General features: G+C 34.6%; 1 protein-coding gene across 1 annotated transcript in view; it reads left to right on the forward strand.

The window, feature by feature from the left end:
• Positions 1-21074, forward strand: part of LOC118180908 (methyltransferase-like protein 25B) — a 102118-nt gene extending 81044 nt beyond the window's left edge. The window contains exons 9-12 of the mRNA XM_035349986.2: positions 278-396; positions 8873-9002; positions 20623-20810; positions 20918-21074. Coding sequence (XP_035205877.1) covers positions 278-396; positions 8873-9002; positions 20623-20810; positions 20918-21009 — 529 coding nt within the window. The 3' untranslated portion in view covers positions 21010-21074. The remainder of the gene's footprint in view (positions 1-277; positions 397-8872; positions 9003-20622; positions 20811-20917) is intronic.
• The last annotated feature ends 294 nt before the right edge of the window (positions 21075-21368 follow it).

Raw genomic sequence — 21368 nt, forward strand, 5'->3', positions numbered from 1 at the left:
GCTGATTTTTTTGTATAGTTTTTGTTGATAAATTGTTTACAATCCTGTTGATATTCACACAACTGAACTTGAATCTTGATTTAATCTTATGTATAAAAAATTTTATTTTTTTTGAACCCCATTATTGTAAATATCACCTGAATAGTATACGACATGTTAAAAAAATAATCTGAAAAGTATTTGACATGTAACATTTAATCAGAAAAAAGGTGAATTGTATAGCCAATATTGTTATTTAATTTACAGTTCTACTTAATTCTATGCAATTCTTATTTAGAGTTGATGAAGGTTATCCTCTGAGTTATTTTGTGAGATCTTTACCTCATCACCATTTGAGCTATGAAGCTAGAGAAATGGCATGTCATGCTTTAGAAATGTATCTTCAAAGGCTACAAGGTATGTTTAAAAAAAGTTCCTCTATTTGTCTGTATAATGTTATTCACTTATCATGCATTTTTGTTATTGATTAAGGTTTAAATTAGTTTGTATTTTAACAGCATCTTGCTGTTAGTATAAATCTTGGGCATTCTTATTATTTGTTTAAATTTAATTATCATTAATTTAATTTTAAACTGTCACTGTGTTTACTTACATGTTTACTCTGAAAGCTGTTAGGGCTTCCTAATTCTTTAATAAGCTGCATGAATGTTTGTGTTTTTATTTAGATACATATGTTTTCTTCATAGGTTCGATTACTAATGTTATTTTCTTACGTACACATGATAATACTCATTGATAAGTACATAATGATTATTATATGAATAACAGTACTGATTTGTTTATACATAAAAACTGAAGAGTTACCACTGTCTTTTTCAAATTAAACCACCTAGTGATTGAATAGCTGAGACCACAAAACTCTGATATCTAGGTTTTATGTCTGGCAGTTGAATGGGTGGCTGCTTGAAGTTTTCTGTTATGTGTCACATAAATACAAGCCATTTTTCCTCGAGAAGTCCTTGCGGATGTCATCATTTCCCATCATGTGGATAGCCTCTTGTCTGAATTTGAAACTTTTTTTGGAAGGTGTTATAGAGCTGATTCTGTGCAATAAAAAATTGCAACATTTATTAAAATTAGCTGTTAAATTTCTGTGTAGGAATAGTAAATATGAATTTCTTTTTGTCACTAAAGGTAGACATTCCATTAAAATTTGGCAGTACTGAGAAATTTCGGAAAATTTAGCCACATTTTTCAGACATTAAATTTTTTTCTAGTATTCAAAACAGGAATTATATGTATATAATTTTATGAACTGTTACAAAAGTATGAGCAAATACTAATTGTGAAAAAATATTCAGGCAAGTGTAAGTAGCAAATATAATTTAAATGAATGACTCAGAGAATAAACAGATGCTTGAAATTAAGATTCTGTATGGATTTGTTAAATTATTATTTTATAACTGTATGGCCAAAAATTTATCAGTGGGACTTTGGAAATGAAATTTCGGAAAACTGCAAAATAATGCTTATTCTGCCAAATATTGTTATATGTTATAATTTTTTCTGTCTATACAGAGCATTTTTGCAATTAATTTTTTTATAATTATTTGGTTTCAGAGGAACAGATTCTTATAATTTTTGTTTAAAAAAATATTGAGAGCTGAAGATTGAAAGATTTTCTTATTAATTTACTTTGCCCCTGCCAAATAATCTTATTCAATACACTTCTTTCAAATTAGTGTTTTTGCATTTAAACTTCTGTTTGTTTCTTGACAGATAATTTGCTAACATAGGATAATAACATAACAATAGGGGCGCTTCCTTCTTATGAAAAGAAGGAAAGGAGTTAAGGCAAAATTGCCCATTACTCTTCCGCCATTTGATCATTTAAATCAAGGGATTTAAATGGTAACTCCCGTAAAAGGTAAGTAATAAATAGATAAGATCTCAAACTGACACCAAATCTATAGTATCAGCAAAAGATCCCATCTCCCATCTCTAAGTTCAAGGTGTCGGCTGGATCGTGAAAACTTCCCTATTGGATGGAAAACCGATTCAATCCCTCCCAAACCACCAAACGCAAATTCTTGACCAAACAAGAGTGCGATGGAGAGTCAAATAAATAAATAAATAAATAAGGAGGGCAGAGGTGCATTCTCAAACCAAATGGCCAGGTAGTGTATAAAGATTTGATATCTGTTTTCAAATTATATTCCAAAACACAGCTATGAGAGGGAAATCCCTGCATAGTTTCTTTAAAAAAAAAAAAAAAAAAAAAAAAAAAAAAGAACTCATAGGGTGTCTCAATGCTTGTTTCTTGTGGTTTCATATTCACCTTACCTGTAGGTGTTTAGTATACATCAGAAACCCTATTATGCCAGAGAGCCCTTTGTATAAAAGGGCTTGATCAAAGGTAATATAGGGAAACCCAAGGAATTTGTTTCTAGGGACAGAGAACACCGGACTTTGTTCCAGAAAGTGGAAAGGTGTTTCCTCTTCTCCACAAGCTGGGCAGAGAGGAGATTCGACAAGACCACATTTGTGGAGATGCTTAGCTAGATAAGCATGTCCAGTAACAATTTGAATTACCTGGCGTAAGTTAGTTCTACTGAGGTGTATGAGTTTACCTGAAAAGTTAAGTGTACTGAGCACCAGTTTAGAATGAGCACAGTCTGGTAGTTTAGACCATATATCATCATGTTTGTTCTTTATCCAGCTTCTTACTTCTTTTTTAACCGTTTGATATGAAACTAGGTAAAATGGTTCTGGGCCAGACATGGGTAGTTGCGAAGCATCTTTAGCTACTTTATCAGCTAGTTCATTTCCAGCAAAATCACAATGACCTGGGACCCAGACTAAACTAATGGTATTATGGGCCTGAGCCAGAGAATTGAGATCTTGAGTACAGTTCAAAACACAGTTTTGTAACTTGACACGATTAGCCAGGGCAAGGATGGCTGATTGGCTGTCAGAGAGAATATATATATACTTATCAACTGTATTTTTAGCTAAGAGCTCCCTGGCGACCATATTGATCGCCAGAACCTCGGCTTGGAAAACAGTTGTTAATTTACCAAGGTATAGATGAAATCTAATGAAATCTTCTTCAGATCCCTTGGTTCTTATAATAGCTCCAGCTCCAGTGAAGTTGGATTTTGATCCATCTGTGTAACATTCAATTGATCCTGTTGGAATTAGGTCAATTAGAGATTCTATCTCATTCCTTTTTGGTATATGAGTTGAGAATAGTTTATCTGGAACTATTGTTTTAGTAATTGCGTCTTTGGGCATATAGATTATAGGGATCTCATTGCCCAAGTCCAGACATATGTCAATGTGGCTTTTCAGGTGGCTTTTATGACCAAAACCTGTCCGCTGGCACCATGTGCCATTTTTATTCAATCTATACATGGCTTTAATTGCTTCTCCGCTCAAGAATAATTTCAAGGGTGGAATTTGCAGTAAAAATTCTAATGCAGCAGTAGGGGTACTATTTAGAGCCCCACTAATGCTTAGGCAAGCAAGTCTTTGCACCTTTTGTAAAATGTTTAAATACGTGCTTTTGTTAATAACATTAATCCAGACAACGCATCCGTAAGAAAGCATTGGCCGGACTATGGCAGTATAAATCCATAGAGTAGATTTTGGGTTAAGGCCCCATTGTTTACCAACAATTCGCCTACAAAGTACTAGAACATTTGTGGCCGTTTGTGCCTTTTCTTTTATATGGGTGATCCATGTAAGTTTACTATCCAGGTAACATCCTAGGTATTTAACGCATTCCTTACGTCTAATAATCTGGTAACCTAGATATAAATCTGCCAGTTTCCATTTCCTTCTCCACGTGAAAACTATGACCTCAGATTTTTCAGCAGAGAAAGAAAGGCCATTTGTATCACCCCAGTGTGAAACTTTATTTAAGATCTGCTGAGCTTGATTATGTAGGGTTCCGATATCGAAACCCTGTAATAACACAATAAGGTCATCTGCATAAGCCTGTGACATGCCAGGTTCCTCCCGTAGAAGTACTAAGAGTGAGTCGAATACCAGGTTCCACAGGAACGGAGAAAGAATACCACCCTGCGGACACCCTTTAGTAATATCTCTCTTTACTTCATAGTCAGCGAGACTAACACAGATATTCCTGTTTTTAATCATGAAGATGACCCATCTAGTTATCATAGGGTGAATATGACTTCCAGTAAGGGCCTTATGTATTTTCTCGAAACCGATGTTATCAAAGGCTCCTACAATATCCAGTAGAATCCCAATGGCAAAGTGTCCGTCTATAATTGTTTTTTCTATTCTCCACAAGAGTTGGTGTAAGGCCGACTCAGTGGAGAAGCCAGGCCTAAAACCGTGTTGGTCTAAGCCAAAGGTATGTTTCAGATTATTATCTGACTGAAGGTGCCAGAAAATCAATCGCTCCAACAGCTTAAGCTGGAAGGATGTTAGCGTGATCATTCTAAAAGAGTTTGGTTTCTCATATGTATCTTTTCCTGGTTTAGGAAGAAACACACCTCATGAAGTTCTCCAAACCTTAGGAACATATCCTAAAATCAAACTGGACTCGAATATGTCCACGAGAATGTGACCAAAAATATCCCAGCCTTTCTGAAGCAGAATTGGGTAAATGCCATCGTTCCCTGGAGATTTAAAGGGAAGAAATACATCAAGGGCCGCTTTAGCCTTTTCAAAATTCACAATTGTCTTAGCAAAATCCAGATCTAATGGATTATGAAGTAGTTCCAATGGATTTTCCTGGGGGTCAGAGGTGACACTTTTGTCCCCCAGATGAAAATTCAACATGGTCGAAAGTGTATCCAAAGGGTTTATAGTATAACTGCCATCAGGTCGCATAACTGATGAGAGTTGAGACTCCTGAGATCTTTTAAGAATCTTATATACTCTGGCAGTCTCATGGTAGGACAGAATATCTGTGCAGAACGATCTCCATGAGTTGTATTTAGTTTTCCTGATTTCACTTTTAAATTTCCTTTGTAGAATTTTGAAGTTAGACCAGTTAACTTCAGATTTATTTCTGACTGCTTTCCTGTGAGCTCTCCGAACCTCTAGTCGGAGGCTTTCAAGCTCCTTGGTCCACCAAACTCTCTTGCTAGGAGAGTACTTCCTTCGTTTGAGAGGGCATGATGCATGATAAGATTCAATAATGATATTTGTCAAATTGTTTGCTTGAGTATCAAGCTCCTTGACTGTACAATTATTGTCTAAAACCTGAAGGTTAATGACATTAGAAACCAGGAAATCCTTATAAAGGTCCCAATTTGTGTTTTTAATGTTTCTGAAATATTCAGCTGGAATTTCATCTCTAATACAAAATTGTATAAGGCGATGGTCAGAAAGTGAGGGATTGTCACTTACATGCCAATTCTCAATAAGGTTATAAATATCAGAAGAAGTTAATGTGAGGTCAATGACTTCTTCTCTTCTTCTGTTAACAAAGGTGGGGTGATTTCCCCTGTTTACCCAAGTTAGGTTGGTATTCATTATAAGTTCCATGAGTTTTTCTCCTCTAGGATTAGTATCAGAACTGCCCCATGACAGGTGGTGAGCGTTAACATCACCACCAATAACCAAAGGAATATTGTTTATTTCACAGAAACTCACAAGATCTATAAATTCTTGCGGAATGTTAAGGTCATAAGCCATGTAAACCGAGCAAAAACAAATGTTTCCTCTCAGTGAACTATTTATGTCCTTAATTAAAATAGCAGTTAAGTCCTCTGATGTAAATTGGGATAATTTCGTAGCCTTTATATGTTTAGAAATGTAAATGCTAGTTCTAGGTCTTTTATCAGGTCCCTCTGTCGAAAAGAAGTGCGCGTTCATGGGCCTACCAAGGATTTTACCCTTGTATACCCAAGATTCTTGAATTAAGGCAACAAAAGTGCCTTGCTTACCTAATTGAGCAGCTAAATTGTATGAAGCTGCTCTGCTATGTTGCAGGTTTAACTGACTAACCTTAACCATTAAAACAGGTTAAATGAGAGAAAAGAACTTACCCTGAAGGATTTTAGGAGAGACTTAGTTAAAAGCCACATCCTTAGCATACTACTTCAAAGGAAGTAGTGACAGGGGAAAACTATTCAGATGTCTTCTCCAGAGCCTCCAAAGAAAGCTCTGGTTCCGACTCCTTTTCGGTCTCCCTTTCTTCCGTCAACTGTTTCTTTGGAGGATCCTTGGGCGGAGGAATTGATTTCTCCTGTTGCCTTGGTTCCTTCAGCTGTACACAGCCACGGGCACCACAAAAAAGTTTGAAATTCTGGGCCTCCAGATAATCCATAAGCTCATGTTCCACTCCCAGCACCAAGGTATTACCTCCGTCTCCAGGGATAACTGCCTTGATGGTGATCTTCTTAACATCCATGCCCTTGTTACAGGCATCAAGGAGCTTGATGTTATCTTTTGGTGACCTGTTACCAGGAAACCAAGCGAAAAACCTCTTCATGGGGGGTCTGTCTCCGGGAGCCATGGCATGATAACCTGGATGGTTTTTTTCAGGGCCGGGTAGATCATTAATTAAAGTCTTTAGGACGTCCACAGTCTCCTGGTCCTCACATGCAATGTTGAGGCCATTCGGCTGCAGGACTGTCTTGTGGACCCTGCAGGTGGTGATAGAGCCATCGATAGAAGTGATGAAATCTGAATCCACCGATGTTATGTCTCTGGAGTCATCCTTGCAGACGATTCGCAGAGTGATTGCCTTTCTTGCAGCTTGACTATATAGCCGTCGTTTCTTGAGGGCCATTTCCGGGGTGTCACCAGCAATGCATTCTCTCTTACGAGACTCTTCATTGCTTGGATGGTTCTTCCTCACCGGTTTGGAGATCGCTCCAGAGGTCCCAGCTTTATCTGTTTTCTCTTTCGCTCCCTTCTCCCCAGAGATCGAGATCCCTTCCATGGCCCTCTCCAGCCGTTTCCGCTCTTTCTGGCGTTGCCTTTTTTCTCTTCTTTTATTTACAACATCCGTCATTGGTGACTGGTCATCAGCTTGCGCATCTGGCACAGTACTTCTGACAGAGGAGTCAGTATCCATCCCCATTGGGTTCAAGGCGTCCGTGTCCGAAGGCACATTCATCCTTTCACTAGCGGTTCTGGTTTCTGTAGTCCTGAAGAGAAGAGCGTCCGCACCCGAGGGCACATTCACTCCCTCAGAAGGAATTACAGTGTATATAGTGGGGATTTCAGAAGATGCGTTTTTATCTAATTTTGTATTGCAAGCATCCATTTTGGTATAAGATTGAAAGAAGAGGGAGAAAAATTCCTTTCTATTTTCTAAGAGCCAGTTTGGAGAGGCTAGCCCCAGATTCAGCAGCCAGTAGTGACCTCGGAAGAGCCCCCCGCTCTGCCATGCAGGACCCCACCCAGGCACCACCTGGAACTACAAGGCAGGCGAGATTATACACCAGCTGATAGAGCAGCCAGGATATGCTGGTTAGGCTGCCCCGGGCTCCTGTACTATCTGGCGGCCTGAGACGCAAAACTCAGCTTTTCTCCTGTATCCTCTACATGGCTGCTTCCTCCAAGACCCCTCCTCTCCAGATCAAGGGTCCTCGGAATTTCAAATCCTCCCCACAATCGCCAGTTTTCCTAGGGAAGAGCGGTCCGTTGGGTCGTCATAAGATTACTCATCATCAGACCGAACCTCATCCCACTAAACCCCAGTATGCCACAGGACTTTGTGACAGTTACCCATTTAGCATCACCAGGGGGCACGTGTGACTTAAGGATAATCACGGACGCGGGTAACATTACCCCCCTGCTAACATAGGATAGGATAGTTCAAAATACGAACTAATGAATCTGAAAAGAGCATTGCTTTATTTCCCTTCCCTTATCCAGCCAGGTTATCTGTGATTTGTCATTTTAGAATATTTTCTTGTGTGCAGTAGCATTGTTTCTGAAAAAAGTACAGTGGTTCTGCTCATCTAAGAATATATAATAATAAAAAAATAGCTGGTTAATCAGTAGAAAAACATGAAAAATGACAATATTTTAGGACTTTTCTAAATTTTACAGTGTTATTTATGAATGATTGTTTCTTGGAATGAAAATATAAAATAATAAATGATTGATTTTTGGAACTTTGCTGTATCATTGAGTTTTGGAAGAAAAATGTAAAATAATAAATCAGTAGATGCAAAGCAAAATGAATGCAGCCTTGTTGTCAATGCATATTTATTTAGTATTATATGCTTTGAGTGTCTAAACACACTAACTTTATATGAAAGGCTAATCATAAATTGAAGAAAACTGATCTCTGCAAAATGCGGACAGAATGTAGAGAATCTAGACATCATTATGTTGCAGAAAAATGCATATTGCAACCATGCTCTTGTCATAAAAACAGTAGTGAAAATGTGAACAGAGCATTAACACACGACAATGATTATTTTTACTAAAGAATCAAACTGTAAGCTTTAGCTGATGTTCTATTAAATTCGCATTCTCTTAAAATTTAATAATTTGAATTTTTCAATGTAATATTCTGTTGTTAAGCTCAGTCAGTCAAAGTCTGGCTGTGTACTCTTTATAAATTTACTCTAATATTTAAGTATTAGTTGTTATTGTTGTTGTACAATATTAGTTGATGTTACTGGACTAATAACCATTATTACATAACCTTATAAATTAATAACTGTCATAAAATGCAATATACCTAGTGCAATATACCTTTTTATCTATTTTTGTTCTGACTTGGTTGAAAAATGTATATAATATATCTAAGATTAGATAATATTTATGTAGCTGGTATGTTTATTACTTAGCATTAGAAAATGGTGAGCATATTTTGGATTTAAATGCTTACCTTTTTTAGGAACATGAAAAATGAAATATGCACTGAGTGTAATATTATTTCAATATTTTAAATGCAACTGTCAAATCTTTTTCTTATACCTTAATGCAGCTAATGCACCATCTTTGAAGATTCATTGTTATCGAGCCACATTGGAAAAATGCATAGTGCATCATTTTCCCCAACACAAACATCTAGGCCTGAGAGGAGTAAAGCATGCTGAACTTTTAGAATTTTCTGAGTATGTATTTACTCCTGTCTGTCTCTTTAAATGTCATTAGCATATATTTAGAGAAAAAACTTCAGTTATGATTTTATTATGAAATTTTTTTAATTTGTATGATTTTGATGAGGTTTCATGATATGACATATAAGTCCTCTGGATCTTTGCTTAAGAATGTTTGCATGATCATGAAAGTATTAATATTTACACATCTGGTCTGTAGTTGATAAATGAAAAAAAATTATCATTCTTTCTTTCATATGGTAACATAGAAAAAGATTGCATACTTGCATTGTAATATCTGCTGTCTCTAAAGCAACCACGTAAAATTGTAGACAGTTTTGGTCATTTGTGAAGGAAGTTGTTTTATAGAAAGTGAGTATTGCTGATGTTGATTATTGATTTATATAACAGATTTGACCTAATAAAAGAGAAAAATGCTGAAGTGCCATAATGTTGATTTATTAATCCTGTTACATAAATAAAATTAGAAATTAATGCAAGGATTAGTAACAAATAATGTACCAAAAAATGAAAAACAAAAATCAAGAAATAATATTGTTTTATATTTTTGAAATGCTGTAAGTGAAATATAAATTAAAATATAGTAAGCAAATACTGTTTGTAAAAGAGAAAGAAGCACGATTTAATAGAAACTTTGTTATCAGTTTAATTTTGTAATTTAAGGCACACACACTGCTTGTTAATATATTAATTCAACAAAGTCCAGCTGCTCAGTTTCCTTTTCTTTTAATTAATCATTTAGTTTTCTAAAACTGTTTAAATTCTGTAGTTAATAAGCTATCTAATTGTTTCCTAAATTGCATCCTAATTGTTTTAAATTATTCACAAGATATAGAGATTGTACAAAAGGTACAATATAAAAAGCACATATGTAAGGAAAATTAAAATGGATAATGTGTTTAAAATTCATCCCATATTCAATTCGGGTAAAGCATATGCAAAAACTATAAAACCAGAAGCACACTGGGAAGCTGCAAGAAAAAGAGAGGCAAAACATGTTAAAACCAAAAATGAAATGAATTTACATTTCTCACAGCATCGTCATCTGGGGCTTGGTGCAAATTTAATATTTCATTTTTTGTTTTTGCATGTTTTGCCCCCTTTCTCTTGCAGTTTGCCAGTGTGCTTCTGGTTTTATGCTTCATTCTCCCCACCTGGTTTTGGCATATCTTTTTACAAATTGAATATAGAATGCATTTTAAACGTGTTATGTATTTTAATTTGCATTAGGTTTTGAATTGCTTTTTATTTTGCATTTATTCTTTTAGATCTATCCTATCTATTAAAAACTCCAATATTATTAATACTCTCACGGAATTTACTTTAAAATCATATTTTGATAATTATATGAAATATTCATTAAACTAGAAATATTTTTATTTTTTAATTTATGAGAATAATGTGATGAATGTTTTGTGTTAAAATGCCAAAGCCTGGCATTGCTTTCTAGAACATGAATTTTACAAGATATTGTGAATAAAATCTAATTTTATTTACAGTTAGTCAATATTTATCAATATTTTTCATGCCAGTCTGGACAACAGTGTTCATCACTCAATCTTTTTAACATCACTGATATTTCATTTTACAGTTGTTAAGTGTAAATGTTTCATTCTTTAATTTGTGAATGATGCTTACGAATGAGCTCAAATGTTAAATATATTGATTAGTTTTTGTACTACAAGTGGCAAACTTTGTTCTCATTTTTAGAAGACTTGGGAATTTTTAGTAAATATAAGACCTATGGTATAAGGATGGGGGTCATATAAAAATTTTGTAATATGTACAATTTTATTTTTAAAATTTATGAATGCCCAAACATGCATGTTTGCATTATTTAAAGAATTTTTACAATTGAAATTTTTATAATATCTATGACCAATGGTTGTGCAAATAAAGGCTGGGTATGGACTTTTGTTTGCACAATGTATAATTTCTTTGCACTCGGTCCTTGCACTAAAAACTCAAAATTTATTGTTTCACAATGTAATGAGTAGCATACTTCAAATGAAATGTATAACATAGGATATGATTTTTATTTTATTATTTTATCTATTTTATTTAATTGATATCTAGAATAAAATTATTTTGATATCAATTTCAACAAGTAAAGTGTGCTTTGTTGCCAAAAAAAAAAAAAAAAATATTCACCCAGAAAGAATTGAGCCACAAGTAGTTTGGTGTGCGGGTAGATAAACAAATTATCAAAAACTGAAGTGAAAAAAGCATTTTATTTACGATTAGCAATAGAAAGAATGGGAAAATCAGTAGGTGGTAAAGTCGCCCCTGCTAGCTATACAAGCTGATACTTAGTCGGGCATGGAGTCTTAAGTTGTCAAGGTCCCTCCGCAGTAGATTTTGCACAAATGGAGTAACTGCTCAGCAAGTTGAGATATATTTGCTTATGACTGAATTTGTCTGCCCAACATGTCCCACACATCTTTGATAAGCGACAGGTTTCGAGGCCAGTCGAGGACATTACCACCTTGAAGACATTGTTGGGGAAAGTCATTCTATTTGTGGCCAAGCGTTTTCCGGCCGGAAAACAGAACCTGAATGACATGCTAGCATAGGCAGGATGCCAAAGCCAGAACCCTCGTTCTGGTTCATACCTTTCAAGTTTGAGTTATTCAGGCCTTGGAGACCGCTCAGTGGTACAAAGACCTTACAGTCCCTGCCTGGCTTTATACGTAGCCTCAGAAAGTACGAAAACATTGAACTTAATACTAAATACGCCGCTTGATACATCTTTGCTTCAGGGCACCACTCCCTTGGCATTGAATGCATTCATCTTGGTACCTTGCCTTACTCCGTCAGTCTCCATCAATGGGACTCTGAGGGCCAAACCCCCATTGAGATGGTCATGAAAAATCTAATGATATAGCTCCACCACGGCCAAAGGAACAGACACAACAGTACCAGTATGGTCCCTGCCAAGCCTGAACCAACCTAAGTACAATACTCGGTTTCTAGTCCTGTGAAGACTGATTATATACCCCAGTGGTTGAGACTACCTAGGTACAGATCCTAACCAGTGCTTCCCAAGCGTTTGCTTGAGTCAACCCCCGGGGGGGGAGCTAGCACAGGCAGTACAATTGGCTGCAAAATATTGTCAATGTACCTGCGATCATTCAGAGTGTCTCGTAGCACGATTGATAGTTAACGGCTATCCCAACTGACCACTCTCCAGACTGTCTCACCTTGCATTCTGTCTGTGTGTTCGTCAACAAATGGTACATTGGACTGCTCACCTGTGTGTCTCCAGACATGTGTGGGGTGGTCATTGCATGATTTGTCACTGAAGATAATATTTCTCCAATAGAATGCTGTCAAGCTTGAGCGAGAGCAGCACCATGCAAGATGACATTGGGTATGATGGAATGTCAATGGCAAGTGCCTTAATGGACATAGAGATCTGAGTCCAGTGTCACCTAGTTTCCTGTGAATCATATCCCAGGATACCTGCAAATTAGCAAATGGCATTGAATCGATGATGACATAATTGTTGGTGTGGATGTGGCAGTCTTCTAATTGCATAATCATCTTACACATTGGTGACCTGAGGGCATCCTGAGCTGATTATACCTTTACTGAGCCAGTGGTTCTCTAGAACGGATAACGACCATACTGCTTTGACTAATATGCTAGCCCATCCACCTGTTCGACCAACCAGCCTCTTTGAGCCTTATGATGTGGCCCCTCTCAAATGTGACAACTGTTAGTAATGCTGTTGAGTACATCTTAAAGATGTCTTTCATTACAGTGTTGTGTATCCAAGCTACTAGCACAGTTGTAAATGTTTGCCACTCGCTGCATCTATCCCTTTACATTCTATCTGCTGTGCACTTCAGATGCGCATTGTATCGCTCTACAATGCTGATTCGTGCTGCAAGTTTAATCATTGACACAACTCGCCAAACTATATTTACATGCTGGTTTTTTAAGTTGGGACTGAATTTTTTCTGAATTGATATATTTTTTTGCAACCAAGTGTATTTGTAAATAGAGTATTTTTTAACACTAGCTCAATACTTATGTGAGCTGCTGCTCTTTCTTATAATTTTCTAACAAGTAAGAATGTGCAAAATGATCACCTAATCAAAATAATAACCTTGCTCTACAAAGTATGTAGAGTGAATTCTGAAACTATGTCTTTCTCAACCAGTTACTTTGATATAGGATCTTAATTTTGGAACATTCAGTTCTGATATTTTTTTAATCCAGGTCTTTTAAGTTATTCCCATTGGGAATTCTCTGAATTGTTCTCTTGTTTTGCATCTATAGTTCACGTGTTCTTTTCAACATGATTTTTTTTTTCAGTTTGTTTTCTTCAAATGATTATAAATTTTTCTGTAACTGCTTGGTTAAAAAATATTACAGTTGGTTTTATGTATAATTTAACATGGGTTTCACAATTCTCTTTCTTTCACAATGCTTGATACATCTTTTACCCATTTATGCATGCTTTAAAAAAATTCATACTTAGAGATAATTTATTTTCACAAAAAAAGAATTTCAAATAACTGTTATATAGAGTATTAATAGTGTCTTCAATAAAAATTTAGATGCCTAATGAATTTCCTTCTTTACTTTTGTATAAATTAAAAACTAGAGATTAAGATACTAAAGTTAGATTATATGTTTCTTAGAACTTAAAAGTTTTCATTATTTCATATGCATTTATATCAGTGATTCTCAACCTTTTCAAAGCTGCCACCCCTAAGGAAGGAAAAATTTTTCGACACTCCCCTCCTTTTGTGGAAATCCTGTAATTTAGGTATGGGAAAAGACAGGTTCCTGAATTATAAAAGGCAAAAATTCTACATAATTTTTTTCAGTAGACTTACGCACCAAATTTTCTGATTTAATGCGATAGTTGTGCCTGGAACGTAATTGCATTCCTTTTGTTAAAACGAAAATGACTAATGGCAGAAAAATTGCTTAAGCAATGTTTTATGTTTAAAAAATTCTTAATTAAGTAATTAAAAAAAGGGCAGAAAAAATACACTAAAGAGCAGTCATTGAAGCAATCAAGTATGATCAATGAGATGTATTTGCTTAATGGTTCAGAGCTAGTTTCTGAATGTTCAGTTCAATATTTTTAGAGAGATGAAGGTGCAAGTCCCCTCTTACCATGATTTAGAGTAGACTTCTCTTTTTTGTGTCAACTCTTTGTCCATGGTATGAGCTTTCTTCTACTTAGCAATTAATTTTGATATATTATAAAAGGTTATCAAACCATCATCACATTTTTTTATGAGGTTGCTAGTAACCTGAGACAGATGGTGCCTTCAGAAACTTGGCTCTGATATTCTGGAAAAACGATTAGTCTTTATTTTGTTTGTCAGGATGAATTTTTTGCAGGTTTGTCTCACCATTATTTGAACTGCATGAGAGGGGTTTTCACGAGAGTTCAATTATTGCTGGTACAAATGGTGTAAATCAGATAATCGATTTAATAATTTTTTTTTTTTTTTTTGTGTTTTAAAATTAAGTTAGAAAGTTGACATGTACTCATTGCCCCCTACTGCCCAAAACATGCTCATCACCCCCTGCCACCCCAAAAAAGTTCATTGTCCCTTGTTGAGAACCAGTGTTTTATATGAATAGATTAAATAAATTACTTCTGTCACGCATATTTCAGGCTCTGTGCCAAGTGGCACAATAACACCCTTTACAGTGTCAGTTTAAGTTTTGCTGTCTTTTAAACGTACATCCATGTCCACAATTATTTTTACGTGCATGAAATCACAGATTCCTCAGACACTGTGAACTGTAATATAAATCTGTATAGAATGATACATTAGATTTATAGCACACGAATACGAAGGGAAAAAAATAAGAGCACAGCATATGATATAGAACTGCAGCATGAAAAAATAAAAATAATAATAATATGGTACAAGAAGAGGTCTGGAGAAAAAAGAATAATTCAGAAAAAAATTTAAGGCTTATGAAATTCTTCCCTGATTTGTATACCATATCATAATGGGATTTTGTGATTGCAATAATATTGTTTACCAGAGTTTGGGAAATTGAGTTCCACTCCTCCAGCACATTTATATCTCTAGGAGGAAAACTTCTCAATGCTTTTCAATGGTATTCCCATAAGTTCTGTAGCAGGTTAAGATTAAGAGATTTTGCTCACCATGATATTTGCCCAATGTCTTCACTTTCAAGGAATTTGTCAACAAGGTTTATTTGATGGGGGCAAGCAGTATTATCCAAAAATGGAATGTCAGCTCCATGTGCACTTCTGAAAAGTCTTATATAGGATTCTAAGACCTCGTCTCAGTATCTCTGGCAAGTCACAGAGCCACTGTTGAAAGTGTAGGGATGTACGTCCATCAGTGATTATTCTGTTCCATATCATTCCACCTGCATTACCGAAATGATCATGTTCCATAAGGTTCAAAGGAAGATTTCACATTCCCAATTCCCTGCAGATGTAAATGTGTTTAGAATCAGATGTTAACCCTTTCATGGGCCGTGGGAAGATTACTTCCCACCTACATGATCCTGGGAAATACACCTGTGGGAAGCGCAAAACCCACTATAATATATTGGCTTTGGTATTATAACGTTGGGAACTCTAATTCCCACTTCAGTATTGTGCTGCCATCTGTGTTGAATCGATTGAAAACAGAATTACCACATTTGTTTTGAAAGTTCGAACGCGTTTTGTGAGATCTGTTCTATTGAGACACCTGTTTTGATTTGACATTTGCATTGCTATACGATTCTGCTACAAATGTAAGTAAAACACTGTTTTTATTATAATAACGTTCTCTTATTTTGTATATTTCTGCAAGAACTATCTAATATTGAATAATAAATAATGGGTGAAAAGTGAAAATGCTATTGCATCGTGTATAAAAGCCACGTGCAATAGGTATGTTGGAAAAATTAGAATATTTTTGAACATACATTTGAAAATAACATTCAATTCTACTGAGAAAGAAAAGGATTATTTTGGCATGATTTTTACCGAGGAAATTTTACAGAATATTGTTGACGAAACTCATATGCAAAGCAGCCTAAGAAAAGGAAGAGATTGGGTCATACCACAAAAGACATTATCCTGAACTGGAAAGAAATCACATCAGAAGAATTGAAAGCATGGGTAGGTATGCATATACTCATGGGTATACATCAATTGCCTGAACTGAAAAACTACTGGAGAACAGACCCTGTTCTCAGTGTTCAATCAGTAGCAAGAATAATAATCGCAAAGAGGTTCAAAAAAGTAACTGAGATTTTACATGTAAATGATAACAGCACAAATCCATGTGGGCAACTTGGGCATGATAAACTCGATAAAGTCAGACCAATCCTCTCACAGCTCAATGATTCCATACCTAAAGTCTACGAACCTTCGTCAACATTATGAATAGATGAATGTATGATAGCTTTCAAAGGGAGAACTTCATTGAAGCAGTAGATGCCAATGAAGCCTATAAAAAGAGGTTACAAGGTGTAGTGTTTAGCAGACTCTAAGAGTGGATATATTCAAAAATTTGAAATTTATTGTGGAAAAGAAACTTCTGATAATAAGGGTAAAATATTGAGCTTAGGGGAAACAAACTAAACTAACGGAAGATGTGAAACAGGCAGGACATCTTATAGCCTACAATAACTATTTGACATCTTTTTTAGGCTTGCAAAAAGTCTACTTATAAGTGGTCTGTTTTCTGTGGGGACTGTGAGGCCGCAAAGGAAGGATCTTCCACCAATGCTGAAGGCTAATAACAAACTAAATACAAAGAGGGGAGGCTCCTAACTAAGGAAGGTGTTGCTGTAATAAAGTGGATGGACAAAAAGGCTGTTACATTGTTGACTACTGCACACAATTCAGGGATTATTACATCTGTAAATCGTACACAAAAGGATGGTACTAAAACAGAAGTACCTTGCCCTAAAGCTGTTGCCGTATATAATGATATCGTGGGGGGGGTTGATTGCTTCGATCAAAGAAAAGAAAGATACCAAATAGGAAGAAGATCTGTAGAATGGTGGCATCGTATTTTTGATTTTCTTATTGATCTTGGCATCGTAAATAGTTTTATACTGTGGCAAGTAAACAAGAGAAACAGAAGTTTAGACCACCTAACATTCCATATAGCATTAGCTCGTCAACAAATAGACGGATATTCCTCGAAAAAGGAAAGGCCGTCCTGCTAGCTTCCAAGCATAAAGGTGTGCGATTCCGGATGATATACGCTTAGCCAATGTGGGAAATCATATACCAAAGATGGTTTCCAACTATAGACGATGTAGGAAATGTAGCACAAAGGCCCAAGAAAAGAGGACCCGCTATATGTGTGCGGTATGTGATGTACCCTTGTGCATTGCAATATGTTTCTCATCTTTTCACGGCAAATAATCGCCTTTAAATTGAATTTTCTCTATGACCATAAAAGGTCCTTACTTCCCACCCCTAGAATTTAAATGTAAAGAAAAAATTTGGCAAAAGGTCCTGTGGGAAGTATACTTCCCACCCCTAGAATTTAAATGTAAACAAAAAATTTGGCAAAATAAAATATATTTCCTTAAATGCTATTGTTTAGTTGATAATAAAACATAAAAAAAAAAAAAAAAAAAAAAAAAAAAAAAAAAAAAAAAAAAAACGGGAGAAATTCAAAAGAGAAATAAATGGCCCATGAAAGGGTTAAACTAAACCTTGATTCATCAGTGAAGAGAGTATGTGACCACTTGTATTCACTCCAGTTCCGATGTTCCTTGCACCCATTAAAGTGATCCCACTTTTGCTGTGGAGACAGTGAAGTCATTATCTTGGCTTTCTGGCATAAAGGCCTTTTTCATTTAGCCTTCTGCTGAACGGTAGACTCCCTGTTACAATGGGCAGTTATTGCCAGATACCGATCTTGAAAAGCAGCTATTATTTTTTTACGGCTTGTCCAGGCCTCTTTACAATGGTTTCAGAGTTCCGAAATTATTTCCATAGCTTAGAGATTGTCTTGAAATATTCGCACATCTCACTGCTTCAATGATTATCTGCCCTGCTTCTGAATGGCTGATGATTTGCCACCTCACAGATTCTTCCAAATAACACTTCAGAGCCATAATAAACTGTTTACTGTCAGGTGACATAATGCCTTGATTTGTATATAAGAAACTGTTTCATCGCTTTTGATTCAATATTGGTAATTAGGCTTGTCTTTCGCACATTCCCAGCAAAAAGGGACTATATCAATTGGATATTTCATGGAATTATTTTGGGGTATTTAAAGATAAGTTTGGACATGAGGGTAGATTATCAGTAGTAACATTGCATCTTTTCCGTTTTCTTAATAGATTACATATGCAAAGACAAATAAAAATATCAGTTTATTCTAATACAACCAGTGTCAAGGTGAAGAGCCCACTGGTGCCCCACAAGATTTTAGAAAAATATTAATGCAATTATATTTTTTTAGTATAGCAGGACTTGTTAGTTTTCATAACTTCTTCAACATGTAATTTTTAAATGCAAATATTTAAAAAGTTCCAGTTGAAGCCATATCCTTTAGAGATAGAGCGCCTCAATATTCTTTGGGTAATCACCTCAGTATTTGCTTATATAAATTCAAGTCACTTAACATCTTATGTAAAGTAAAGTAGTATATCACTCTGAAATTATCAGAAATAGTAACTCTAGATTTAAATATTTCCTAGAGAGAATTGTAGACTGCAGTCTGCTATATTTCCCATCATGTACCCATGAGGTTACTTTCTGGCTGTATGATACTGTAGTTATATCAAGTTCAGAAAGTTTTTTTAATTTGATGAATAGCAGAATTGAAATTCAGTCAAATCTTTTGTGGTGGCTAACTCTCTTAGACAACCTCTTCTGCTGTGTACATTTGAGAATACAAACATCAGTATGGACAATCACTGGTCTGTAAGGCAGCCACTTCCCTAAGGACCAGAATCACGTGGAACTGTGGATATTCATATTACAGGTGATTAATTATAGTGGCATTAAAATAAGTAAAATGAGTCTGGATACATTTTAAGCTAATTATTGATATATAAATAAATCATTTTTGCTCTATAGTGCTGTGAAAATTAACTTGAACTGAATAATCCTTTTGTTGAACTTAATTTCACTGCAAAATTAAACTAGTGTTTGTCAAAGCTAACATGCATCTTCTGCAGTGTTTTTAGTCTTAACAGGAAGTTTTAAAAAACAGTTAGAACAATACATTTTAAATAGCAATTTTTTTGTCTTAGAATAATGAGTTAGGTTATTAAATTTTTTTAGTCTTCGAACAGTATGTGAGGCTATTAAAAATGCTTAGTCTTAGAAAAGTAAGTGAGGCAATTAAAATGTTTTCACTTAAAAATTTAGTTTCAGTTATAAAAAGTAACTTTTAGCAAATGAGATTCTGTTTGGATCTTCAGAAATAGATAAATCCTAAAATCCCCCTCCATATTAATTCTAAAAACTAGTCAACTATATAATGTAATAGAACTGTGGTTTAAGCTGATTTGAACAGTTTTAAGCTGATGTTGAATAAAACTAAAAATCAATGCCAGAATTTGTTATTTACTACCTTGTATGAGGCAAAGGATTAATTGTAATCGCGAAAAATTTCAAGTATCATATTTTATTGGAAATATCCATTTTTACCACTTCTAAATCCATTTGAACTTTTTTTTTGCATTACTTCTGTATGTACTGTCAGAATAAAGGACTCTTTTTTTTTTTTTTTTTCCAAAACGGATTGTAAAGTGGTTTTAAAATTGATTCAAAAGAGTTATTTTTGTGATGCTTGCATGTATGTATGTATTCATGTATCTTGCATAACTCAAAAACTATTTAGCCGTAGAAAGCTTGTATATTTGCATATGAAACTTCATCTAGTTCTCCACCTCCCTTTTTTGTTGCAATTAGCAATACCAAATATGTATCCAGTGGCATTGATGTTTACCTGCCTTAAAATGCCCTTATCTTTATTTTTGCAACTATTGGGCGTAATCTTATACTTCCAGTTACAGAAGTGTGTTAAATGACGAAAATATTTATGCTTTAGCAACGTCAAATTAAAAAAATTATTTTTGATAATTAATGAAATGTAATTTTTAATGCAGTTTTCTCGTTCCTGTACTTATGTTTGGGAAAGTTTTATACACATTATGAAAAAAATAAATTATTAGTTTCACTTTTGTACAATGAAAACTGACCAGGATATTTGATTTCAAAAATTCACAGTTTTTGATGTCATTTTCTACTTGCCTTGAGGGATCAATTAATTAAGTTAAGAGTAATTCGAGGAAATAAGTTTAAATAAAGTTAAGCCAGAAATGTGTATAATTTAATAGACTATACAAGGAAGTCATGTGATCAGATTTTTTTTTTTTTTTAAATTAACTTATTTTGACTTTGAACATAAATAACTTGGTATGTTGAAATCTTTGTATATTTTCACCCAAAAGTTATGTGAAAAACGCTTTTCACCAGAAGGCTGTAGTTTTTAGAAAAATAGTTATATTTTGAAAAATAATAATGTTTCATAGCATTATTTAAAATGTTTTGTCAGCATCTTTTTCTATTAATATTTCAAATTTCTTTATGAAATAGATTTTGTTACTTAAAAAAATTTTTTTTTAGGTATGCAGAAAGAGCCCTTAGTAAAGTATCATTCCAGATACCAAAAACATACTTTTTATCACCTGAAGTGCAGTCATGTTTGAAAGATTGGAAAGGAGTGCTAATATTTTATTCTCTGAGGTTGATAATTGCACCAATAGTTGAGAGTCTTATTTTATTAGACAGGATGCTTTATTTATATGAACAAGGTGATTTTTTTAATGGTTATTTGATATTTATTACACAACTTATGATGTAAAGTGTTGAATTTGAAATAATTTTGTAATCGTAACTAACCTGTATTTTCGCTCCTTAGGTTATCCAAGCTGCATTGCTCCAATTTTTGATCCATCTATATCACCAAGAAATCATCTACTAATATCTGCTCGGAAAAATTTTATGAGATAATAATTAATACATATTTAGCTTATATAGAGAATGTGGTCATTATAAAAATTCCTTTTATTTTAAAATGTGTCATTGATACTTATTTATTAGCATTTACATATCAGCATTTTAAAACTCTTTTGTTGTATTTGATTTTAGATCTTTTCTATCCTAAATTGCTTTAACTAAACTTATGAAATTTATAAATTTAATAATTTTGCTATCAATTTATTCAAACTGCTCTGCATTGTAGCATGTGTTAAAAAGAGCTTTTAAGCCATGTTTATAAAAAGATAGAACATTGATTTGTTAAGGTAGTGTTAATGTTCAACAGCAGTGATTATGCACTCAGTTAAAATAAGTATTTACTTTCAGCCTTC

The sequence above is a fragment of the Stegodyphus dumicola genome, chromosome X1 (genome assembly GCF_044657685.1).
Source record: "Stegodyphus dumicola isolate Sdum_Otavi_A_Nest chromosome X1, ASM4465768v1".
In the NCBI taxonomy this organism is placed as follows: domain Eukaryota; kingdom Metazoa; phylum Arthropoda; class Arachnida; order Araneae; family Eresidae; genus Stegodyphus; species Stegodyphus dumicola.